Genomic DNA, 27,100 nt, shown 5'->3' with positions numbered 1-27,100 from the left:
AGATGTGGGAGCCTGCCCTGCTTGTTCTTGGCATTGCTGCCACTGCTGTTCCACTTGAGCATCTTGGTTTTTAATACGGAAAGGAAGTGGCAGGAATCCTTCGGTGCACCCACTTCCTGCAGTTCACTTGGACATTTCAGGTAGATATTGGAATGGGCTGGAAGTGGTCTGCAAAACTCCAAGGTATTGAAGGCCTCCCTGAGATGTTTGCTTACTACTCCAGCCTCATCTGTGCCTTCCTGCTCCAGTTTCCCTCCCCCACAGTGTTCAGTGATTTTATTTGCATTTCTCTCAACCTGCTCTGCTCCCACGTCTTTCTGCCTTTGTAAATGCTGTTCCTGTTATTCTGGCTGGACTGCTCTTCTCCTCCCCACCCCCATTTCTTTAGCTCAGAAGCCAACATTTTCTCTGGCCTGAGCCCACTTCCCAATTTGTTAGATACCATTTCAGTGCCCTTTATAGTCCTTATAATAGCCCTTTCCAAAAAGACGTTGTATTACCCCTGCTGTCATGTGTATGATCTCTTTGAAAATGGGGCATTTTCAAAAACTGTTTGTTTTAAATCTCTACCACCTAGCCTAGTGCCTCTTAGTAACAGTTTTTTTCCTGACTAATCAATGACATTTTCAAGAATTTTTTTTTTTTTTTTTTTGAGATGGAATCTTGCTACGTTGCCCAGGCTGGAGTGCAGTGGTGTGATCTCGGCTCACTGCAACCTCTGCCTCCTGGGTTCAAGCGATTCTTCTTCAGCCTCCGGAGTAGCTGGGATTACAGGTGTGTACCATGGTGCCCGGCTAATTTTTAGTAGAGATAGGGTTTCACCATGTTATTCAGGCTGGTCTCGAACTCTTGACCTTGTGATCCACCTGCCTCAGCCTCCCAAAGTGCTGGGATTACAGGCATGAGCCACTGCACGTGGCCTGACATTTTCAAGAATTTCATCATGGGTGGTGGGGTATGAGTGATTCCCCTTAGTCTGTCCCACATTTTTCCCTTGTAAAGATTTTAGGGAAAGTATTAAAAGGTGACTACTGTGCACAGAAGAGTTTAGAATACTATTTATTGGATTTTTTAAATTAAAAACAATTTTTTTTAATAGACGTGAAGTCTCGCTATGCCACCTAGGCTTGTCTTGAACTCCTAGGTTCAAGTGATTCTCCTGCCTCAGCCTCCCAAGTAGCTGGGATTACAAGTGTGCACCACCAAGCCTGGCTAATTTTTGTGTTTTTAGTAGAGAAGGGATTTTCCCATGTTGGCCAGGCTGGTCTTGAACTCAGGACCTCAAGTGGTCTGCCCACCTTGTCCTCCCAAGGGATTACAGGTGTGAGTCACCGCACCTGGCCAATTTAATTTTATTATTTTATTTTTGGAGATAAGGCCTTGCTCTGTGGCTGAGTCTGCAGTGCAGTGGCCCAAAAACTGCTCATTGTGGCCTCTACCTCCTGGGCTCAGGTGATTCTCTTACCTCAGCCTCTTGAGTAGCTAGGACCACAGGTACACATCACCACCCCAAGCTAATTTTTAAAATTTTTTGTAGAGATGGGGTCTCCCTATGTTGCCCAGGGTGGTCTTGAAGTCCTGGGCTTAAGCAATTCACCTGCCTCAGCCTCCCAAAGTGTTGGAATTATAGGCGTGAGCCACCGTGCCTGGCTAGAATGAAGTTTTAAAATTTAAAATTTAAATTTTTAAAATGAAATTTTAACAATTCACTAGAAAAATAATGCTTTTTTTCCCCCAAGATTAGCATATAGTATAGTCTATAAGGGTGGATTTCACAAAGTGAGATATTTAACTCAAAGTGTGTATCTTGTTTCTTAGTTTTTTTTTTTTTTTGATATTTTACTACAGACAATAAACTGATAATTTAGTATACATAAACATGTTTGGGAGGTAGGTGGCATAGATGGAGCTATAAAAATGACTAGATTCTGAGGGTAGATTTAAAGTTACTTTTCACTCACTTCTCTTAATTCATTTATTGCTTTTATCATGAAGTCTGATAGAAAGCCATGCCAGGGTTTTTAGTTTCTGAGTTATTTCAGGATGAAGAGTTTTTTTCTTTTAGTAACTCTTTCCCTAAAGTATGAGTAAACAGTAGTGTCCAGTGGCTAGTGCATGTGAAGGATATGCTTTTATGGCATGCCTGTTGTTTTTGAGTATTTATAGGTTGAACTAGTAAGAGTAATTTATATGTTATGACAACTCAGAACACTCTTTACCTTTTTTTGTTAGTAAAATCAGTAAACACTTTGCATGATTGTATGTATGAAACCCTGGTAGCTTAATGAATTTGTTCTTTTTTTAAATGGCAGGTCTGACAACTGTGCTTGCATTTCACTTATTTCAAAAAGAGGAAGAGGGAGGATTTTTGCTTTTAGTTTTATGCGTTTTTTTTCTTCTTTTCTCTCTGATGGTCTTCACTTATTTCTGTTATCCTCTCTTAGTTTAAATGGTCAAAGTTGAAACCCATTCTAGGTACTGGGGAGCATTGCAAAGTCTCAAAAATGTGAAATGTCACTTTTGCAGTTGACTGTATTAGCACTGAAGGGACTTCTTTAAACGTTTTTATTGTACCTTTTTTTTTTTTTTTAAACCACAGCCCTTTCTCTGCCTTGTGTCCCAGGTTTGATTGCATCTGTATATTACTTTCACAGTGGGCATTTCCTGACATCATACTGATAACCACTAACTGCTCTTGTTAGACTTTGTTTAGAGAAATCATGGTTGTCCTGTGCTTGAGTACCATAAACTCATGCTTAAAGCATTGGTGATCTGAAGATCTCTTAGCTTCCCAGACAGAAAGGGGAGAATGAAATGAGCTTTAATGAAATAAATGTTTTGGCTCAGTTGTGAAGAAGAATTCAAGTGTTCTTATGATTCGCAATTACATTCTGAAAGAATATGTCTAGAACTGTGTAGGTCCCTGTAAATCAGGCTCAAAAGAGGTAGGACTTAAGGTAGTGGTGGTTACAAAACTTTTATAATTTTGGCAAAATCATCGTACTTTTGTGTCTCTTTTTCTTATTCATAAAATAACAGTTTTTATTTGACAACATGTAGGCTTTCTTCCTAAAGATGTTAGAGAAGATTTATGATTGACTTGTGGAACTGGTCAGAATGAGATCAGACCTCTGAATAAATAGTTTACCTTTAGTGATTTTCTAGGGTTGGAAATATTTCTAGTCTGGCCTCTTTGTTTTTGGATGAAATATTTGCTTTGGGTTTTATGATTTTCTAAGGCCACACTTTGTCAACAATATATTCTGGTGAGACTGATTTTGATTACCAAGAATTCCAAGTGTCTTATTTTGTTTGAATTTTATGACGTTAAGACAATTTTCCACTCTTTTAGAGACAGGATATCACTGTCAGGCTGGAGTTCAGTGGGGCAATCGTAGTTCACTGCAGCCTCGAACTTGACTCAAGCAATCCTCCCATCTCAGTCTCCTAAGTAGCTGGGACTACAGGCACGTGCACCATGCCTGGCTAAGTTTTGTTGTTGTTGAGATGTGGTCTCACTGTGTTGCCCAGGTTGGTCTCGAAGTCCTGGGCTCAAGCGATCCTCCTACTCTAGCCTTCCAAACTACTGGGATTATAGGCGTGAGCCACTGCACCTGGCTGGTTTTCTGCTCTTTTTGTAGTTTATTGTTAAAAATGTACAATTTATAGATATAACTCAGCCTATGTCTGTGGAGCAGGCCTCTAGCTACCAAGGATAACGAGATGGTACAGATCTATTTAACTGGTATTGATTATTGAATATCGATTGTATGCCAAGTGGCGCTCTGAATTTCTATATATATAATTTGATTTTCAGATAAGAGAAATCATATCATCCACCATGCAGATTATATGATTTGCAATCAAAATGATTGCAATCAATCAATTAAATAGCTTACCTGGAATCACGTGACTAGTACTAGACAGATCAGCATTTCCAGTCTAGGTGATCCAACGGAAAAATCAAGGTTTTTTATTCTTTTTCTTTTTTTTAATCACATGAAGTAGATAATGCCTGAGTTAAATAATAACAATAAGTGGCTTTTATTGATCATTGTGCCAGGCATCATACTAGTATTTTATTTTCTGATTTCTAATCCTTGAGAAAACTCTTGTAGCATGTTGGTCTCTCCATTTTGTAAATGAGGCAAATAAGGTTCTAGAGAGGCTGAGAAGTAAATCAAGTCTCTCACTAAATTGTGGAGTTGCAGTGTGATTCCAGGGCTATAGGACTCCAGTCATCAGTCTGTGTTTTTCCACTGCCCTATGCTGCTTGTTGCTTTTATAAATAACAACCTGATACATGTTTTTGTCTTTTGTTTTCCTTAGGGGCCATTGGTATATCACATTGGTTGAATGTGGCAGTATTTCTAATGTGGATGTTTTCGAAACAATTTTGATAATAGCGCTAAGGATGATAGCAGTAGCAGCTACCAGCTACTAGCTAATTAGGATGCCATTAGAATGAGAAGTCTCCATTTGTATAGATGGTTTTGACTTACTTATTATCTATGGTATACTGTAAGAACGCTGGATCATATATCTATATTACTATATTAGTCTGTTCTCATACTGCTGTGAAGAAATACCTGAGACTGGGTAATTTATAAAGAGAAGAGATTTAATTGACTCAAATTCCACAGGCTGTACAGGAGGTATGGCTGGGGAGGCCTCAGGAAACTTAATAATCATGGTAGAAGGGGAAGAGGAAGCAAGTAGGTCTTCACATGGTGACAGGAGAGAGAACAAAGGGGCAAGTGTTACACGGTTTGAAACCACCAGATCTCATGAGAACACAATCACTATCACAAGAACAGCAAGCGGAAAGTCCATCCCCATGATCCAATTACCTCCCACCAGGCCCCTCCTCCAACACTAAGACTTGAGATTTGGGTAGGGACACAAAACCAAACCATATCAATTATATAGTATATTTAGGTTTTAAAGACAGAGCAGTTTACTAACATTTCTATATATAATCCATTTTATTTTTTATTTTTTAATTTAATTTAATTTTTTTTTTTTGAGACGGAGTCTCGCTCTGTTGCTCAGGCTGGAGTGCAGTGGCGCGATCTCAGCTCACTGCAAGCTCCGCCTCCCGGGTTTACGCCATTCTCCTGCCTCAGCCTCCCGAGTAGCTGGGACTACAGGCGCCCGCCACCTCGCCCGGCTAGTTTTTTGTATTTTTTAGTAGAGACGGAGTTTCACCGTGTTAGCCAGGATGGTCTCGATCTTCTGACTTCGTGATCCGCCTGTCTCAGCCTCCCAAAGTGCTGGGATTACAGGCTTGAGCCACCAGGCCCGGCCTATAATCCATTTTATTACCATGTTTTGATTAAGCATTCAAACTAGTTTTAGGCTTTCAAACTTAAAAAACTTTTTATTTTTGTCAGTGCTCTTCATGTACATAGTTTAATTTAGAGTCAAACAGTTCTGTAGGGCTTGTAATAAAAATAACTCGTTTCACTCTTGTCGCCCAGGCTGGAGTGCAGTGGCATGATCTCGGCTCACTGCAAGCTCTGCCTCCTGGGTTCCCACCATTCTTTGCCTCAGCCTCCCGATTAGCTGGGACTACAGGTGCTTGCCACCATGCCCAGCTAATTTTTTGTATTTTTAGTAGAGACGGGGTTTCACCATGTTAGCCAGGATGGTCTTGATCTCCTGACCTCATTATCCACCTGCCTTGGCCTCCCAAAGTGCTGGAATTACAGGCGTGAGCCACTGCACCAGGCCATAACTCTTTTTCTGCTTCTGAGATACAACTACTTTGAAGTCTTTTACCTGATTGTTTTGATTTTTAATTTCACATCTCTAACATGTTTATATTATTACTTCTGGATTTCTATGTTTTTAGTCATTAGTTATTGATTTTTTTTTTTTTTTTTGAGACAGAGGCTTGCCCCGTCACCCAGGCTAGAGTGCAATGGCATGATCTCGGCTCACTGCAACCTCCATCTCCCGGGTTCAAGCGATTCTCCTGCCTCAGCCTCCCAAGTAGCCGGGATTACAGGTGCCCACTACCATGCCTGGCTAATTTTTGTGTTTTTAGTAGAGATGGGGTTTCACCATGTTGGCCAGGCTGGTCTCAAACTCCTGACCTCATGATCTGCCCATCTCAGCCTCCCGAAGTGCTGGGATTACAGGCATGAGCCACCGTGCCTGGCCAATTATTGAATTCTCATTGTGGAGGAAAAAGGTTTCACTCCTCTGTCACCACAAACGGCTGGGTGCATTGGCTCACACCTGTAATCCCAACACTTTCAGAGGCTGAGGCAGGTGGATCACTTGAGGCCAGGAGTTCAAGACCAGCCTGGCCAACATGGCAAAGATCTTGTGTCTACAAAGAAGAAAAGAATTATTTTGCAAATACCACATACATACTTTTCATTCTGCCAACTTATTTATTTATTTATTTGTATTTTTTTTAAGGCGAAGTCTCGCTCTGTTGCCCAGGCTGGAGTGCTGTGGCATGATTTTGGCTCACTGCAACCTCTGTGTCCTGGGTTCAGGTGATTCTCCTGCCTCAGCCTACCGAGTAGCTGGCATCACAGGCATGTACCACATACGCCTGGCTAATTTTTGTGTTTTTAGTAGAGATGGAGTTTCACCATGTTGGCCAGGTTGGTCTCGAACTCCTGGCCTCAAGTGATTCACCTGCCTCAGCCACCCGAAGTGCTGGAATTACAGGCATGAGCCACCGCACCCGGCCCCATTCTGCCAACTTTTCAATATATATTATGTAAACACTGTGGACAGTTGAGCCATGTACTGGAATATAATTTTTCTTTTTTTTTCTTTTGAGACCGAGTCTTGCTCTGTCACCCAGGCTGGAGTGCAGTGGTGCAATCTTGGTTCACTGCAACCTCCACCTTCCAGATTCAAGTGATTCTTCTGCCTCAGCCTCCTGAGTAGCTGGGATTACAGGTGCCTGCCAGCATGCTTGGCTAATTTTTGTGTATTTTTAGTAGAGGCAGGGTTTCACCATGTTGGCCAGACTTGTCTCAAACTCCTGTCTTGGCATGCCAAAGTGCTGGGATTACAGGTGTGAGCCACCCTACCCGGCCTGGAATATAATTTAATTTTTCCTCTTCTGCATAACTTTATGCTGTCTCTGTAATTGTTTTGTTTAATCTCATATGTATTCATTAAGTCTTTTATCCTCAAATACGCCCCCAGTTAACCATCAAACATATTTAAATTTTTTTATAATTAAAAAATTATTTTTAATTTTTAAGATTGTTATTTTTGTATGTGTCTTTTTAGAGACTGGGTCTCTCTCTGTTGCCCAGGCTAGAGTATGGCAGATCATAGCTCACTGCAGCCTCCTACTCCTGGTCTCAAGTGATCCTCCTGCCTAGCTGGGAGTACAGGTGTAGTGCATGCCAGCGTGCCCGACTAATGTTTTAAAATTTTTTGTAGAGATGAGTGCTTGCTATGTTGCCCAGGTGTAAGGAATTTAAAATTGTATTACTCTTGTTCAGCCTTCAGAAGCAATGCTAGGCCTCTGACCAACAAATGACCCCATGTGGGCTACGTGGAGATTAAACACCCACCAGTCCTGAAGAACTTCAGAAAAGAAAGGGAGTGTACTGTGGAACTTCTCAAACCTAGGGAATCTGGCCAATTCTCTAGGTTTCAGACCCTCCAAAGACACACAAAGTGAAAAATTAAGCATTATGAATTAAACCTTTAGAGCTGCATATTTGCACGTAGCTGATAATTTCAGCTAGCGGCTTGGCAATATAAGCTGGGACACTCCAGTTGCACTCTGAAGTCTCGCCAGTGGTGTAAACACACATTGCCCGGACTCATTTCAGTTGGAACTCCAGATGGCTGTTGTCGGACTTCCCAGCACTGCTTAATCTGAATGTATTTTCCCCAACTTGGTGAATGTGTGTGTTTGTGTGTGTGTGTGTATTTTCCTTTTCTCTCACTTTAGTCTTTGCTAGGTTAACCATTATACTTTTTTAATTTAATTTGAGACAGGGTCTTACTCTGTCGCCCAGGCTGGAGTGCAGTGGCACATTCACTGCTCACTGCAACTTCTGCCTCCTGAGTGTAGGCGATTCTCCCACCTCAGCCTCTGGAGTAGCTGGGACTATAGACGTGCACCACCATGTCTGGCTAATTTTTGTATTTTTAGTACTGACAGGATTTCGCCATGTTGTCGAGGCTGGTCTTGAATTTCTGAGCTCAAGCAATCCGCCCGCCTCAGCCTCCCAAAGTGCTGGGATTGCTGGAATTACAGGCGTGAGTCACCAATATACTCTCTTGCTATGTTAATCAAACTTTTCTTTGAACTGCATTTAAGTGTAATATTGTGGTTTCTTTTGCTTGCAAATCCTCAAACCCAAACAGGAAGTAAAACTTTCAGCAAAACAGTAGGCCTGGTCTTGAACTCCTGGCCTCAAGCTGTCCTTCCTTGGTCTCTGAAAGCACTGGCATCACAGGTATGAGGCACCGTGCCTGGCTCATTTGATCTTTTTGAACAAGCCTGTGTTGGAACTTTTTGACCTGCTCCAGTCTGTATTGTTGGTATTATATAGTCCTGCACCATAGCTGTCATATTTGGAATCTCTTTTAGCCTTCATCCAGGGGATTCCCCTTACATAGTTCTTGGGTTGGATTTCCTATTTCTTTGATCTCATGTCTTGGTTTACTTTTTTATTTTGGTGAGGCAGATCTTCTAAAACTGTAGAAACAATAAGGAATGTAAATATTTTAAGACCTTATGTATCTCAACATACCTTCATACTTGATTGGCATTATGTCAGAGGAGTATAGAGTTCTAGGGTAGAAATAATTTTCCTACAGAATTTAGTTTTAATTTGGGATCGAAGTTCCATTTGCTGTTCAGAAGTCTAAATGAGTTTCTTTTTTTTTTTTTAAGTTTAAAAAAAAATTTTTTTTGAGATGGAGTCTTGCTCTGTGACCCGGGCTGGAGGGTAGTGGTGCGATCTCAGCTCACTGCAACCTCTGCCTCCCAGGGTCAAGCTGTTCTCCTGCCTCAGCCTCACAAGTCGCTGGGGATTACAGGCTCCTGCCACTACACCTCACTAATTTGTGTATTTTTAGTAGAGACAGGGTTTTACCATATTGGCCAGGCTGATCTCAAACTCCTGTCTTCAGGTGATCCTCCTGCCTCAACTTCCCAAAGTGCTGGGATTACATGCGTGAGCCACCTTGCCTAGCCTCTGATAGTTTTTTATTGTTTTTTTTTTTATTTCTGATCTTTTGTATGGGACTTCTTTTTTTTTTTTTTTCTGGATTATTTTAAGGTCTTACCTTTGTAACTTTTTCTAAATTCATAATGGCATCCTCTGGTGTGGGTCTAGTTTCATGCACTGTTGTGGGTTCTCTTTTAGTCTAAAAGAGCATTTTCAGTTCTAGGAAAATATCCTGATTTATTGATAAAACACTTTATCTTTCCAAATTTTCTGTATCTTGGATGTTAGGCTTCTTGACTGGTCCTTAACTTTTTTTTTTCTCCTTTCCCATCTCTTTTGTTTTTTGAGATGGAGTCTCACTTTGTCATCCAAGGTGAAGTGCAGTGGTGTGATCTCGGCTCACTGCAAATCTCTGCCTCCCAAGTCCAAGTGATTCTCATGTCTCAGTCTCCCAAGTAACTGGGACTACAGGCATGAGCCACCACACCCGGCTAATTTTTTGTATTTTTAGTAAGGGGAAGTTTTTAGTAAGGGGTCTCCCCATGTTGACCAGGCTGGTCTTGAACTCCTAACCTCAGGTTATCTGCCTGGCTTGGCCTCCCAAAGGGCTGAGATTACAGGTGTGAGCCACCGTGCCCGTCTCATGTTAGAAGCTTCCTTCCAGTGCCTGGTAACTCTTTTGCTTTCTGCTTTTATTTATAAGTAGGGCAATTACAAAGCTAATTGGATTTCTGTATGCATGAGTGTGGAGGGTTTATCAACTGTGGGCTTTGCTGAAGGATGATATAGCTAGGTTATTTCCTTGAAGAACTCCTGGTATGATTATCTTTTCAGGTCTTATACATGGTATGGTACGATTTGCTCCTCCTCCAAAAAAAAGCTTTTCTGGTCTTTGTTTGGAGGCTATTATCCCTGGTTGCAAAGTTTCTGGTTAGCGGAATAGGCTAGGGGTCTCAATATTGATTATTCAAATTCACTTTATCTCCTTGTGTTAAGTATGGTAAACTTGCCTGCAACTGTACTGGGGTCTCTCAAGTCAGAGACCTTCTGTTTTGCCCTCTCCATAGAATAAACCTTCAGCTTTCAGTTTTTCCTTGGGGCTGGGGTGGTACAGAAGCCCACTGTGTAGATTGTTTAGGGTATCTGGAGTTGCAACTGCTTTTTAAACAGAGTGGTAAAAATCCTGTTCTATTTTTACTTGCTTTTCCAAAGTATTCTACATCTAGAGGTGTCACTAATTCCTGAATTTTTTGTGGGATCTATGATGTAAATTGGGTTGGTTTTAATTTTAGGATTGGGTGTTTTCTTTTTTTTTTTGAGATGGAGTTTTTGCTCTTGTTGCCCAGGCTGGAGTGCAGTGTCACGGTCTTGGCTCACCACAGCCTCCACCTCCCAGGTGCATGCGATCCTCCTGCTTCAGCCTCCCAAGTAGCTGGGATTACAGGTGCCTGCCAGCACGCCTGGCTAATTTTGGTGTTTTTAGTAGAGATGGGGTTTCACCATGTTGGCCAGGGTAGTCTCGAACTCCTGACCTCAGGTGATCTGCCTATCTTGGCCTGTGATTACAGGTGTGAACCACCGTGCCCAGCCTAGGATTGGGTTTTCTTAGGGACATTAAATCAGTTATTCATCTACTTTTTAATTTCCAAAATTTTGTTGTCTTCTCTTTCATTCTTTTTATTTGTATGAGATTATGATTTTAAAAAACTTCACTTTATTATGACTTTGAGTAGGAAGTGGAGGCTAGTGTATGTTTTCAGCCCAACATCTTCAATAGTTTTCTTCTAAGTACTGATCCATTTTATTGTTATGTTCTGTTAAGCATTCGCAATTGTGTTGTGTTTTAGTGAAAGGGAATTGTGTTATTGTGTTGAATCACTGCAGTGTATTAGTAGATATTCTTAAATTCCTTTTTTCAACGAATTTGATATTTCCTTTTTCCAAATTTGACTCTTCAGCAACTCTCATTTTTGCAAGAAAACAGATTATCCAAATTTGAACTGCAAGGGGCCAGGCGTGGTGGCTCATGCCTGTTATCCCAGCACTTTGGGAGGCCGAGGTGGGTGGATCACTAGAAGTCAGAAGTTCGAGACCAGCCTGGCCAACATGGCAAAACCCCATCTCTACTAAAAATACAAAATTATCCAGGCATGGTGGCACGCACCTATAATCCCAGCTGAGGCAGGAGGATCGGGAGGATCTCTTGAACCTGGTAAAATGGGAAAGGTTCCCTTGTCCCCCTTGAAGGGTGCGCGGTGGGGGTGTGGCTCGCTTCTTTGGTGCCCTGCTACTCAAACCTCTACGTGGAGCATACAGTGCTGAAGCCCCAGTGGGCGTGTGTTACAGGGTGCTCTTTTAGTTTAGCCATCAGCTCATTGAGACCCCCTGCCTAACAAGGACAGAGAGTTTTCTCTATCTTGGAGTTCTTGCCTTGGTATACAGAAGAATTGGATCACAGGTGGGCTTGGAGAATGAATGGAAGGTTTTATTGAGTGGAAGTAGCTATCAGAAGATCGAGGAGCCAGGGGGAGATGGTTTTCCCCTGGAGTCCGGCCACACTGTGGCCCAGTCTTTCCTCTGACTCCCCTGGCCAGACTCTGCATCTTTCTGCTGGTTTATGGCCTGCCCAGTGCCGGCGTCTGTTGGTTTGCTCTTCTGCTGGCGTGCTCCACTCGATGGCCTCTTGACACCCAGCCGCTTGTGTCGTCGTCGTTGTCGTCGTCGTCGTCGTCTTCGTCTTCTTCTTCTTCTTCTTCTTCTTCCTTCTTCCTTCTTCCTTCTTCCTTCTTCTTCTTCTTCTTCTTCTCTTTCTTCTCCTCCCCCTCCCCCTCCACCCCCCCCCCCCCCCCCCCCCCCACGTCTAGCCACTTGTGTCTCACTGTTAGGGTCTCGGGGATTTTTATAGGCACAGGATGGGGCCATGGTGGGCCAAGCTGGTCTTGAGAAATGCAGCATTTGGGCATGAAGGCAGGAGTGTCTGCCCTCACCTAGGTCCATGGGCACAGGCCCAGGGATGGAACCCTCTCCAGGGACCCACCTTCCTCTATCTAGCCAGCACTTTTCTGCCTCCTTTCCATACCACTGGGAGATGGCGGTTGCAATGAGCTGAAATCATGCCACTGCACTCTAGCCTGGGTGAGGACAGAGTGAGATCCCATGTCAGAAAACAAAACAAACCACCAGATTTGAACTGCAAGGAATATTTGTTATGTGTTTTGCTAGCTTCCCACAGTGCTTAACATGGTGATGTCTTGCCAGTATTAGGTGTCCTAGACGATTAAAGATGAATCTCTGTCCGTGTATCAACATTGTTATCAGTTAAATGTCTTTAAAATCTGATTCTAAATGGGTGAACAAGTTTCCTTTTGTTTTTGTTTTCAGTTTAATAATAAAAATAATATTAGGGCATTACGTATTAATTGGTCTTTTAATGTATCTCAGCTTTGAATTTAGGATTTGATTAACCAAATTTAACTATAGTATTTTGTCTTACTATAACTGCAGAAGTAGACATCTCTTGCCACATGTACATTGTCTGATTTTCTCTTTATTTGTGTCTGGCTATCATATCTCTCTTGACTACTTTGACTATTTCTTTTTTTTTTTTTTCTTTTCTATGCCATACAGACACAGTAGTAGTGGCTGTTTCTTAACAGGTTAATTTGAATTTCCAGATGCCCTTTTAGACATAAAATGTGTTCTCAGTACTATACTTTAATTTCTGCTCACCTCTTTGTCACTTTTATCTGCTGCAACTTAATAAATTTCTTTTTTATTTTCCTTGAGACAGAGTCTCACTCTGTTGCCTAGGGTGGAGTGCAGTGGCGTTATCTCGGCTCACTGCAAGCTCTGCCTCCCAGGTTCACGCCATTCTCCGCCTCAGCCTCCCGAGTAGCTGGGACTACAGGCGCCCGCCACCGTGCCCAGCTAATTTTTTGTATTTTTAGTAGAGACGGGGTTTCACTCTGTTATCCAGGATGGTCTTGATCTCCTGACCTCATGATCTGCCCACCTCAGCCTCCCAAAGTGCTGGGATTACAGGTGTGAGCCACTGCACACAGCCAATAAGTTTCTTCCTTCTTTCCCTTCTTCTCTTCTATCCTTCCATGTGACATTTCTCTTTGGTGTCTTTCTTTTCAGAGAGACTTTGGTATCTTTCTTTTCAGAGAAAATGAACATTTGAACATTCAAATGCTAATGTAATCTTTTAATGTAAAGCTAATTACTGAGATCACAAACTTGGTATTTTAATTTTTTTTTTTTGTGTGTGTGTGTGTTTTTGCCTTTGGGTTTTTTTTTTTTTAATTATACTTTAAGTTCTAGAGTACATGTACACAATGTGCAGGTTTGTTACATATGTATACTTGTGCCATGTTGGTGTGCTGCACCCATCAACTCGTCAGCACCCATCAACTCGTCATTTACATCAGGTATAACTCCCAATGCCATCCGTCTCCCCTCCCCCGCCATAATAGGCCCCGGTATGTGATGTTCCCCTTCCAGAGTCCAAGTGAACTCATTGTTCAATTCCCACCTATGAGTGAGAACGTGCGGTGTTTGGTTTCTGTTCTTGCGATAGTTTGCTGAGAATGATGGTTTCCAGCTGCATCCATGTCCCTACAAAGGACACGAACTCATCCTTTTTTATGGCTGCATAGTATTCCATGGTGTATATGTGCCACATTTTCTTAATCTAGTCTGTCTCTAAATTTCTTAAACCTCTTGATAAGAATGTTTTAATAGTTGTAAAAGGCTTTAGTAAGTTTTATAATTTAATTATTATTATCAGTCTTAGCTAGTATTTCAGATTATTCAGGTTATACATCAGAAGCATGCTTTGGCAGGTCCTATTTAAATCCTCAATGTCTTTGACCTTAATTACACATTAGTTAAAATTGATCTCCAAATCAGTAATGATTCTTATGTTATTAAAAACCAAAAATCCTAAGAAGCAAACACTCAAGTCAGCTGCATTTGAAGTTAGATTTATAGGAGAAAATAGTTTATAACTTTTGTGTACGTATTACCAATATCTTCTATGTAATTAAAGTGGAATTGCCATTTAATAAGTTATTTCATAGGACATTTTATCAGTTTTTTATAGGCATTAGCATGGATTTCTTTATTTTTTTAAGAATGAATTTAATGCATTGAATTTCTCATACATGCCATGATTGATTTTGAACTTTAACATAAATTATTTTATAAATATGATTAAAACTTTCTGCTAGAGTCATTGTTTAATAGAAAAAGCATAAACCTAAACTGTAGTTTTTAATTGAAAGAAAACTTGTACCTATCCTGAATGTATGTGTATTTTATCTAAAAGATATGTCTGTAGAATTAGAAATTAAATGTGAATTAGAAATTTAATTAGAAATTAGAAATTTAAAGAGAAACTGATGTTTTTATGATAGCCTCAGAGAAAAGATACAGACTAGGATAGGATTTCTGTATCTGGATTTATGAACAGATTTTACCCCCTCCCTGAATTCCTGTATGCAAAATATTGTTTTTTTTTTTTTTTTTGAGACAGAGTCTCACTCTGTTGCCCGGGCTAGGGTGCAGTGGCTGGATCTCAGCTCACTGCAAGCTCCGCCCCCCAGGATTAGGCCATTCTCCTGCCTCAGCCTCCTGAGTAGCTGGGACTACAGGCGCCTGCCACCTCGCCCGGCTAGCTTTTTTGTATTTTTTTGGTAGAGACGGGGTTTCACCGTGTTAGCCAGGATGGTCTCGATCTCCTGACGTTGTGATCCACCCGTCTCGGCCTCCCAGAGTGTTGGGATTACAGGCGTGAGCTACTGTGCCTGGCCTAATATTGCGTTTTTTGTCTCTAGAGAGAAGGTTCATATTGTCATATTATGAAAGGCTCAAAATAAAGAACTGGAGGCAAACAAGTCAGCAAAGAAAAAATTATTAGATAAATGTTTAAGAGCATTGTGGCGGTATTTCCATTTTATGTAGCTCAGAAATATATCTCAGTAGGTTCGGGGAGTTCATTGCTAAGTTATTTATTTATTTATTTATTTTTTTTGAGACGGAGTTTCGCTGTGTCGCCCAGGCTGGAGTGCAGTGGCGCGATCTCGGCTCACCGCAAGCTCCGCCTCCCGGGTTCCCGCCATTCTCCCGCCTCAGCCTCCGAGTAGCTGGGACTACAGGCGCCCGCCACCTCGCCCGGCTAGTTTTTTGTATTTTTAGTAGAGACGGGGTTTCACCGTGTTAGCCAGGAGGGTCTCGATCTCCTGACCTCGTGATCCACCCGCCTCGGCCTCCCAAAGTGCTGGGATTACAGGCGTGAGCCACCGCGCCCGGCCGCTAAGTTATTTTATTTTATCGAGATATGATTTACAAAACATGAAGTGCTCAGATCTTAAGCGTGTAGTTAAACAAGCGTATGCTCTTTGTAAACCACACTGCTTTTAAACTTGAAACATTTCTGTCACCCTAGAAAGTACTTTACCTTTTAAAAATAAAACCATAGGGTCATTTCTGATGTTTTTTTTTGACATAATATTATATAAGCATACACTCCCATTTCACATAGTTCTAGAGATTCCATTAGCTAAATGGGGTGGTTCAGATTTTATGGAAGAGGAACTAGTAGTTTGCTAGTTCCTGCTTTTTGCACTTGGTGCTAGTTTTGCCCATTGAACAGCACAACTGTTTCAACTGTGATGATCTTTGAGGTGAGCAAAGAACTGGGATGGCATTCAGTATCTCAACACCTGAATCCTTAGAGAGATTAGCTCACATCATTTCTTATAGTTAGCCATGTTTTCCTCTTACCCCACAATGATGAATAATCATCTAACATAAAATAGTGAAAGAGCTTTGATAAACTTTTCTAAAGATAGTAGTTGAAGGTAGAGTAACTTAAAAATCAACAATTACTGATCTGCATTAGAAAGTAGCTTCTGAACAAATACCCAAATGAATAAGACATGGGACCTGCTTCTAAATTGTACATGGTAATAGAAGAGACAGGAGTTAACACACACTTCTCATAGTTTGGTAAATATGGTAATAGAAGACTATACATGTACATAAATGGGTTTATATATTGATAATTGAGGGAATCAGTTATATCAAGCTATAACTTCTGTTTTTCCCTCTGTGAGTAGCATGAATAAGCCTTCAAGTGGATAGAGATCTAGATTTTTGGAAAATCTTTTTCTTTTTCTTTTTTTTTTTTTTGAGGCGGAGTCTCGCTCTGTCGCCCGGACTGGAGTGCAGTGGCCAGATCTCAGCTCACTGCAAGCTCCGCCTCCCGGGTTGACGCCATTCTCCTGCCTCAGCCTCCTGAATAGCTGGGACTACAGGCGCCCACCACCTCGCCCGGCTAGTTTTTGTATTTTTAGTAGAGACGGGGTTTCACCGTGTTAGCCAGGATGATCTCGATCTCCTGACCTCGTGATCCGCCCGTCTCGGCCTCCCAAAGTGCTGGGATTACAGGCTTGAGCCACCGCGCCCGGCCGAAAATCTTTTTCAATCAAAATAAAAAAAATCAAAACATTTCCCTTTTTGAGAAAATGAAAAAATATATAAATACAAAATTTGGTGTCAAAATGAATATTTAGAATGAAAACATCACATCACAATTTTAATAACACAAGGTTAACATCACAAAATATAGAAAAATAACATTTTTATGTCAACTGCTAGATATCTCTAATACTGTTTTTTTTTTTTTTGAGATGGAGTCTTTCTCTGTCACCTAGGTGTGATCTTGGCTCATTTCAACTTCCGCCTTCCAGATTCAAGCAATTCTCCTGCCCCAGCCTCCTGAGTAGCTGGGATTATAGGCACATGCCACCACGCCTGGCTAAGTTTTGTATTTTTAGTGAAGACTGAATTTCATTTCACCATGTTGGCCAGGCTGGTCTCAAACTCCTGACCTCAGGTGATCCTCCCGCCTTGGCCTCCCAAAGTGCTGGGATTACAGGCGTGAGCCACTGCGCCCAGCCTCTTATACTTTTTTATTTAGATTTTTTGACCACTTCTTCATATGTCAACAGTGTACTTTTTTCTCTAGCATGACTGATCAAATTGTGTTTATTATTGATAGCTTAGAAAAGTTTGAGATTCACAACTTGTTTTATTGGTAGTGTCTGTAATATTTTAAGATTGTTTTCAAATTTGGGGCAGCTCCTAGGGTTAGGCTGTTCTGGCATTGCTATAAGGAAATACCTAAGACTGGGTAATTTATAAGAAAAGAGGTTTAATTGGCTCAGGTTCTGCAGGCTGTACAGGAAGCATCATGCCATCAGCTTCTGGGGAGGTCTCAGGAAGCTTACAATCATGGCAGAAGGCAAAAGGGAGAGCAGGCACGTCACATGGCAAAAGTGGGAGCAAGACAGTGTGAGAGAGAGGAAGTGGAGAGGAGAGAAAGGGGGAGAGTAGGGGATGACATGCAACAGACTTTTAAATGACCAGATCTCACGAGAACTCAGTCACTATCACATAGACAGCACCAAGCCATGATGGACCCACCCCCATGATCCAAACACCTACCAGGCCCCACCTCCAGCATTGGGGATTACAATTCAACATGAGATTTAGGTGGGGACAAATATCCAAACTGTCTCACCGTTGGTAAGTTTTATATGAAGTGCAGTGTTTTTACATACTTCTGTGCCAATACCATGTGGAGCTCATGTCTAGATGTCCCTGGCCCTCTGCCTTAGTGTTAATGATACCAGATAAGGCAGTGCAATGGGTGGTAGGAATATTCCTGGATGTCATTCCTGTACCCAGACTAGCAATTATTTAGTCATACATGGATGTGATTGCACACTACATATATCCTGTGAAACCTAAATATATACCCAACTCAACTTCCCCTTAGTTCAATGCCCAGAATATCAGATTACCCAAGGAGGAAGTATGATGGAGAGGGAGTCAGAAACAGAAGTCAGAACAGAATTCTTTAACCAATTGTAGTTGGATTGCTTTCGCGATTTTTGTTAGGGCCCTTTCCAAGGCCCTGCATGTTAAACTCTCATGGTAAAGTAAATTCTATAGCCTTGTACTGTAATTTTGTGCTTGGATTCTGTTTGTTCCATTGTGCTACTGAAATGTTACAATACAAGACATATATTATTCTGCATGCATACTATGTACTATGCTACTTGAACCTATCATGATTAGGCCTATTTGTATAAGCTGAAGATATAAATTTTGACAAATGTCTAAGGTATTTGCTGTATTTTCAAATTTTTGTCCTGGAATTCTTCGTTAGTTAGCTCAACATTGAAGCTCTTTTCTGACCTAGGCCTTGTGATAGGTTCTGGAGATGCAGTGATGACTTAGAAACATTTCTTATCTTTGAGAATCTCATGGTGCTATGTAAAACAGACAATGATAGTATCCTGTCTGAACACAGAGAAGGCATCCTTAACCTGTCTTAGGATATCAGGGAAGCTTCCTGAGGAAGATTACCCCTGCACTGATTATCTAGGGATGACTAGACATTATTTGGTGAAAAAAGAAAGTGCAGTTAAAATTGTATGAGATAAGGAGAAGTAGACACTACCTGATTTTAACTTTTTGTGTGTGTGTGTGTGTTTTTTTTCCTATCAGGCTGGCTTCTGTATTGTAAGAGTTTGGTTTCAAAGCATTTAGACCATACAACTTCTGTGTCACTGATTGCATTGAACGCCTTTTGCAGGCAAATGCTTTGGCTAAGCTGGTTTTTCTTTGTTCTTTTTTTTTTTTTGACCAAAGTTTAAGTATGGCAGTACTGTAAAGGGGCATAATACTGAAAATGAAATTTTGGTGTCAGGACTAGGAAATATTCCTCAATCTGTTACTTTTCTTGCACAATTGGAATCCTTTAGATTTGTCATAGTGAATAAAATAAAGATGACAGATTGATCCTTTTCTTTAATATTGATAACAATGGCTCCTCTCAATAAGAAGAAGATTTTTCAGCCTCTTCAACATCATTATTTGAGATAATAAGCATTTATTATGCATTCTGTTACGTTTCAGCTTCTGTGTTAGGAATTGGGAATGCAAAGATATCTAAGACAAGACTCATATCCTTGAGTAACCCACAATCTAGTGAAAGAGAGGGAGAGGGAAAAAGAAATATAAACAAATGAGCAGGAGGAGGTCATATTTTAAGCTGACCGTTCATAGATTAGTGGAAGTATAGCAAGAGGATAAAGTCAGAAAGGGTATTTTATGTATACACATATAAGTGCATGTAAATGTGCATATATATAGAGTCATTTATTATTGTACATTTAAAAAATGCTAGTTCCTATTGTAAACCAAAAACTGACTGAGGCAGATCTCAATCAATTAGTGGTTTATTTTGCCAAGGTTGAGGATGTGCCTGGGAAAAAGAAACACAAGTCACAGTAGGATCTTTGACCTGTGCTTTTTCCAAAGAGGGTTTTGGGAACTTCAGTATTTAAAGGGGGAAGAGCGAACAGAAGGGGAAGGAAAAAAAAGGAAGGAGGGTAGGCAGTGAGGCAAGTGGTTACATTCTTGGGAGGCTCTGGTTAGTCAGCCACTTTTCTCTTAAGCCTAGTTAGTTTGGGGTTCCAAGATTATATTTTTCTTTCACATTATACTGAGCGTTTGCTCTGTGACTGCTACCTCAAAACTAGGGTGCTTCAAATGTGTTTACTCATTTATCATAACAGTCCTGCAAAATTGGTGATGTCATTCTCAGTTTTTTCATTTTAAACTTAAGGAAGTTCTTAGCCAGTAAGTTAGAAAGACAGGATCTGAAACTGGCCATGAAATATCAGACAAATTACACAATTTCCCTAAGCTTACAACTAAAAAATTGGGGATGATATCACCAGTTTTGCAGGAGTGTTATGACAAGTGAGTCATAGACTCTGAAAAGGCAGGATCAAGACACTGGGTCTTCTTATTGTTGATTTTTGTTTTTGTTTTTAGAATCAGGGTCTCACTCTGTCACTCAGGTTGGAGAGCAGTTGCGTGATCACAGCCTACTACATACAGCCTTGAACTCCTGGGTGATTCTCCCACCTCAGCCTCCTGAGTAGCTAGGACTACAGACATCACATCCCTGGCTAGTTGGCTAGATTCAGGCCCCCCACCCCCCCCACCCCACCCCAGAGATGGAGTCTCGCTATGTTGCTCAGGCTCTTATTGTTGAATTTTAATAGCTCTTTGTATATTTTGGATATAAGTCCTTAACTATGTATGTGATCTGCAAAGATTTTCTGCTAGTTGGTAGCTTGATATTTGACCTTCTTTACAGTGTCTTTCATAGAGCAGAATTTTGTTTGTTTGTTTGTTTGTTTGTTTATTTTGAGGCAGGGTCTCACTCTGTCGCTCAGGCTGCAGGTGCAGTGGCACAGTCTTGGCTCACTGCAGCCTCAACACCCCCAGACTCCCACCTCAGCCTCCTGAGTAGCTGGGGCAACAGGTGTGTGCCACCACACCCAGCTAATTTTCTGTAGAGATAGGATTTTGACATATTGCCCAGGCTGGTCTTGACCTTCTGAGATGAAGTGATCTGCCCACCTTGGCCTCCCAGAGTGCTGGGATTACTGCCGTGCACCACTGTACCCAGCCACAGAGGAGAATTTTAAACTTTAATAAAGTCTAATTTATAAATACTTTCTTTCATAAGATGCTTTTTTGTATCTAGACACTCATCATCAAATACAAGGTTACATAGATTTTCTTCTATGTTTTCTTCTAGAAGTTTTATAGTATTGTGTTGTAGTTTTACGTCTATCATCTAATTCATGTTAATTTTTGTGAAAGGTATAAGATCTGTGTCTAGATTTATGTTTTTGCCTCTGGATGTCCCAGTGTCCCAAGCAGTAGAGAACTACCACTTGTTGAAAAGATCATCCTTTCCCCATTGAATTGCCTTTCCTCTTTTGTCAGTATCAGTTGACTCTATTTGTATGGTCCACTGTTCACTTTTATAACGTCAGTTATATTTTTCTTTGTGCCTTAAAAAATGCTTAATTAGACATAGTCACATACCTTACAAATCGCCCATTTAGAGTGCACTGTTTAACACAGTTTTTAAGTAACCATCTCCGCAATTATATTAAAAAGTCAACTTTTTAATCTTACCAGAATTCTTTAATTTTTCATTTCCCCTCACTGCGGTTAATATCTCTTGACTTAACACCACCTGCTTAAGGAGAACTTCAACTTCTCCATCCTTCCCTGATTGTTTCTTTTCATAATTGCCTGTTTTTGAGTATAAATGTCTCTGTTATTTCTAAAGATACTGATTATATTTAATATATTCTTGGTTTTCGTTAGCATTAGATATATTGTTGAGTAGTTCTTTCATGGTGGTGATTTTCCTGGAATATTTAGTGATTTGGGATTGTCTGCTCAACTTGAGTGTTTGAGGATATTGGTTTGCTTCTTGGTGAATAGTCTGATTATGGGAGCTTGCCTCTAGTGACACGAAGGAGTAGGAACTGCTGCCTACTGTATAGAGGTATGCCAGTAGGTTTTCTCTTTTGACTGCCAAGCTCCCCTGCCTGCTGGGGAGGTGGTTAAAATCCCTCCCTCCACCATGCTCTGAGCTTCAGATTAGGCTGTGCTTGCCTACTTCTCAGAAAAAGGCCAGTCAGAAGGGTATTGGGATTCACTTGTGCAAAGACCCTGGGTCAAGTTCCCCTATAATCTTCTGGAGATCCCCTCAGGGTCCTCTCCCGTAGTCTGGATTCTGAGTTTGGAGCACAGTAGAATCACTGTTACCTTCATAGAGACCTCTACTGGGCATATTCTAAGCTAGGTTTTCTGACTTCTCAGTCACTGTGTCTCATCAACTTTTTAATCTGGTAAGAATCCCTCAATTTCTGAACTGCGGATAGCAGATAGCATTCTTTCTTTTTTTCTAGCCGTGTTAAGGATTTCTTACTCTCCTAACAGTAACAATAGTAGGAATACCACCTGCCACTAATAATAGTGATTTAAAAGGGATTATAGGCAGAAATGTAAGTAGATGTCTGTTCACACGGCTGTCTGTCTTCAAACAAGGTTATCTTTTCAATACTCATAGCTTTTAGCCTTTAGCTTTTAGTCTTATTATTTCTAGAACACATTCTATTTTGACAACTTCTAATATTTTTTTGCAGATGGATATCTGCCTTTCTGAAAGCGTGGATGTGTTTGGCAACATTTGGGGGAAATTGATGTAGGGTGGAATTTTAATTTTCCTTACTGTCAGAGTGTGTGGGCCGGGCGCGGTGGCTCAAGCCTGTAATCCCAGCACTTTGGGAGGCCGAGACGGGCGGATCACTAGGTCAGGAGATCGAGACCATCCTGGCTAACACGGTGAAACCCCATCTCTACTAAAAATACAAAAACTAGCCGGGCGAGGTGGCGGGCGCCTGTAGTCCCAGCTACTCAGGAGGCTGAGGCAGGAGAATGGCGTAAACCCGGGAGGCGGAGCTTGCAGTGAGCTGGGATCTGGCCACTGCACTCCAGTCCGGGCGACAGAGCGAGACTCCGCATCAAAAAAAAAAAAAAAGAGTGTGTGCTGAGTATTCATATAAATTAGAGAAGGTATGAGGAGGGGAATTAGGTGGTTTGAAGATTAAGATGTATCTATTCCCAGCACTTTGGGAGGTGAAGGTGGGAGGATCACTTGAGCCCAGGAGTTGGAGACCAGCCAGGGCAACAAAGTGAGACTTCGTCCCTACAGAAAAATACAACAACAAGAAAATTAGCTGGACATGGTGGCATGAACCTGTGGTCCCAACTACTTGGGAGGCTGAGGTGGAAGGTAAGGTAGAAAGATCGTTTGAGCTCAGGAAGTCGAGGCTGCAGTGAGCTGTGTTTGTGCCACTGCACTCCAGCCTAGGTGACAGAGTGAGACCCTGTCTTCAAAAAAATACACAAATAAAATTACAAAGGGGTGGAGACAAGGGTAAGAAAAAAAAGAATGTTTTAAAAATAAGAAAAAAAAGGTGCCTATTAATAACTCTTGATATAAATTAGCCTTGTGTTGTTCATGAATGACTTGAGTAAAATACGGTGAAAAAGGGAGAAAATTGTTAGAAATAATTGAGTAGAAGCTAAAGGTAAAGCATTGAGTAATGTTGGGTAGTGGGTAAAAGAATGGGTTTTAGGCCAGGCGCTGTGGCTCATGCCTATAATCCCAGCACTTTGGGAGGCTGAGGCGGGCAGATATCCTGAGGTCAGGAGTTCGAGACCAGCCTGGCCAACATGGCGAAACCCCGTCTCTACTAAAAATACAAAAATTAGCTGGGCATGGTGGCGGGTGCCTGTAGGCCCAGCTACTCAGGAGACTGAGGCAGGAGAATCGCTTAAACCCAGGAGGCGGATGAGCCAAGGTTGAGTCACAGCCTACCAGCCTGGTTGACAGAGAAAGACTCTGTCTCAAAAAAAAAAAAAAAAAAAAAAGGAATGGACTTTAGAGATTTAAATCCTGGATTTAAATTTTGGCTTCTTAATTTACCACTTTTATAATCTTGAGCAGAGTATGTAAGTACTTTAAAGCCTGAAATTTGTCATCCATAAAATAAAGAAAAATAATAGCATGTATATCAGAGTTATGGGGATTAAATGAGATGTATTGCACATATATATTCTCAGTACAAAGCTTGCAGTAAATGTTAGTTAATATTAATCATCATTATTACCCTGATGTAGGAGTTCTCAGCCTGAAGTTGACTGGAACTATCAATTAACAAGTATTTATCGAATACCTGATCTGTAGTGTTGGACTTAGACCTATGGAAGGAGCTACTGATGTGAATGACAGGTTAGTACCTAGGGGCGGAGCAAAGAGAACTAATAGTAGTGAAGTTCTTACCATAAATTTCAGTAGTAAGGTAGGTATTATTATCTCCATTTTATAGATGAGGAAGCTGAGACTCAGTAACAGTAACTTCTTCCAGACCCTGGTTCTGCCATTTAGCTAGCTGTGATTAGATTAATAACTCACTTAACCTTGAAGAGATGGAGCTGTTGACACAAATACATGATTTGTAACACAAATCATTTATTTTACAATCATTTATGTCACAAATAATTTGCCTTTAATTTTGAATAAATTTACATATTCTTCAGTGTCAATATGTAGGTATCTGGTACAGAAAATAGGGATAATACAACAAAAACAAAAACTGTTGGGAACTGAGCCTCACAGCAGGAGGTGAGCAGCCAGCAAACAAGCATTACCACCTGAGCTCTGCACGCCCCTAACCCCTGTGGAAAAATTGTCTTCTGTGAAACTGGTCGCTGGTGCCAAAAAGGTTGGGAGCCACTGTTTTAGAGTCTCAAAGAGAAAATAAATGATGTTGAAATTTGCAAAAGGTAAATTGGAAGACTGAGAGATACGGATTCAGAGCTATCTCTAGGACTAAGTTGTTTACTAGACAAATCACCCTGTCCTGCTCTAAAAATTGATTTGCCTTCAAATACGAGTAAGAGTGAGAAAACAAATGTGAATATCATGGATGTTTATTTGGAAAGCAGTGGAGTAATGCTATGAATTATTAATATAATACCTCTAATATGTAATACATCATTCACATTCTAGTTAGAAAGCATTCCATAGTGGTTGAGTATGGTGGCTCATGCCTATATTCCCAGCACTTTGGGAGGCCGAGATGGGAGGATTGCTTGAGCCTAGCAGTTCGAGACCAGCTTGGACAATGAAGTGAGACCTCATCTCTAATAAAAATACAAAAAATTAGCTGGGCATGGTGGCATATACCTGTAGTCACAGCTACTCAGGAGGCTGAGGTGGGAGGATCACTTGAACCATTGATCATGCCCCTGCGTTCCTGCCTGGGCAATAGGGCAAGACCCTATCTCAGACAAACAAATAAACAAACAAAAAAACAAAACACAACATTCTCCATAGTTAGGATGCTGTGTTGGAAGCTGTACAAGGGAAATTAGTAGTCTAATACCTGTCCTTCAAGACTCTCATATGTTACAGCTGCTCCCATACATTGTTAGTGGGATTGTAAAAGGGTACAATTTATTTGGTGAAAAAACAGGCACTATATAAAATTTAAAAATGTAACTGCTCTTTAGAACAGCAGTTCTAGGATTTATCCTTCATATATGCACACACACAAGGATGCTTACTGCAGTATTGTTTGTGGTAGCAGATGACTGGAGGAAACAACCTAAATGTTTTTAATAAAGGACTGATCAAACTATATTATGATATAATCTATATAAGAAAATGCTATTTCAGTCTTTAGAAAGAATAAAGTAGATCTACCTGTATCTTAAATATAACAGTCTTCTGGATATGTTAAGTGAAAAACATGATTAAGTACACTACATTATGGTGCTGTTGTGTAAAAACAAACAAAAACAGGCACAAAACTTCCTGATGCTTTAACCAGATACTAGAAACTGTAATTTCTTCTGAGGTAGGTGGGGTGAGAGGGCAACATACTTTATGTTTTTGAAAATTTTTGTGAAGATTTGCATTCATATGTCTTAAAATATGTGAGATATATGTATTTGGGCATGCAGTGTTGCTACAAGAGCTTGTACTCACTGATGAGGACTTCTGTGTATATGCTTGGGTATCTGTGCTTTTGAATTTGAAAACTCTGTCAGTTGGTCTTTTTTTTTTTTTTGAGATGGAGTCTTGCCTTGTCGCCCAGCCTGGAGTGAAGTGGTGCGATTTCGGCTCACTGTAACCTCCGCCTCCTGGGATCAAGCGATTCTCCTGTCTCAGCCTCCTGAGTAGCTGGGATTACAGGCGTCTGCCACCATGCCCGGCTAATTTTTGTGTTTTTAGCAGAGATGGGGTTTCACTATGTTGGCCAGGCTGGTCTTGAACTCCCGACCTTAAGTGATCTGCCTGCCTCAGCCTCCCAAAGTTCTGAGATTACAGGCATGAGCTACCTTGCCTGGCCTGTCAGAGGTCTTTTGACCTGGGAATGAGGAGCATTATTGACCACCACCATTTCCCGGTTGGGTGGACTCGGGTAAGAGAAGATTCAGATAGCAGCTGAAAAAACCTGACAAAGATTTTTAAAAGAGTATTTTTAAAAAGTATTAAGTGGTTAGTGTATCCTGCAGTAATAAAGCAGACGGGTTAGACAGAAGGAAAATTAGATGCAGGACTTGAAAGCATTTGAAAGTATAAATGTATGTGGAAATGAGGAACAGAGAAGAGAGTCAAGAGGCTGCAGGGAACTAAAAACATTTACAAACATCTAATCCCTAAATGATACACTTTTGTAAAAAGTCATTTTCCGGACTCTTAAAAAACAAAATAAAAAAAAGTGGAAGCCCAGATGATAATTTGTGGTTTCTTAAGTAACATAAGAAGAAAATTGCAGGCTGGGCATGATGGCTCATGCCTGTCATCCCAGCACTTTGGGAGACTAAGGTGGGCCGATCACTTGAGTTCAGGAGATCGAGACTAGCCTGAACAACATGGTGAAACCCTGTCTCTACTGAAAATACAAAAATTATCTGGACATGATGGCACATGTCTATAATCCCAGCTACTTGGGAGGCTGAGGCAGGAGAATCGCTTGAACTTGGGAGGCGGAAGTTTCAATGAGCCAAGATTACGCCGCTGCACTCCGGCCTCGTTGATAGAGCAAGACTCTGACTTAAATAAGAAAACAAAAGAAAATTGCAAAATGGGGAGTAGAACCTTGTTTTCCTGATTTCCAATCTAACCCTAAGATTATTCCAAGATCGCTTGAACCTTGTGGTCAGCATAGGGCATAGCACCTCCCCCCGCCCCCCAAAAAAGAAAACCCAGAAATTAAAAAATTTTTCTTTTAAACTTGATGTATGACAGTTATTTCTTTCTGAACTAATTATATTTTCCCCCATTCAGTCTTGAAGGATAGAGTAGGATTTGGGGTTTTAGCATTGCACTACCATTTCTTTCTGTGAGTCATTGTGGTTCAAGAAAAGAAAGGATAATGAAAATACTAAATGTTGCATATATCCTC

At 40.9% G+C, this 27,100-nt stretch overlaps 1 protein-coding gene across 3 annotated transcripts in view; it reads left to right on the top strand.

Moving 5' to 3' along the window:
* Window positions 1-27,100, top strand: part of MOB1B (MOB kinase activator 1B) — a 90,554-nt gene that overhangs the window by 25,116 nt on the left and 38,338 nt on the right. For 2 of the 3 annotated variants that reach the window (XM_033214489.1, XM_033214491.1), the window contains exon 2: window positions 23,805-23,916. The exons of the other annotated variant lie outside the window; for it this stretch is intronic. In XM_033214489.1, coding sequence (XP_033070380.1) covers window positions 23,888-23,916 — 29 coding nt within the window. In that variant the 5' untranslated portion in view covers window positions 23,805-23,887. The remainder of the gene's footprint in view (window positions 1-23,804; window positions 23,917-27,100) is intronic. 3 annotated transcript variants of the gene reach the window in all.

This window comes from Trachypithecus francoisi, unplaced genomic scaffold (assembly GCF_009764315.1).
Source record: "Trachypithecus francoisi isolate TF-2019V2 unplaced genomic scaffold, Tfra_2.0 Lachesis_group1, whole genome shotgun sequence".
Lineage (NCBI taxonomy): Eukaryota > Metazoa > Chordata > Mammalia > Primates > Cercopithecidae > Trachypithecus > Trachypithecus francoisi.
The sequence above is the reverse complement of the archived record's forward strand: the minus strand, read 5'-3'. Positions and strand labels throughout refer to the sequence as shown.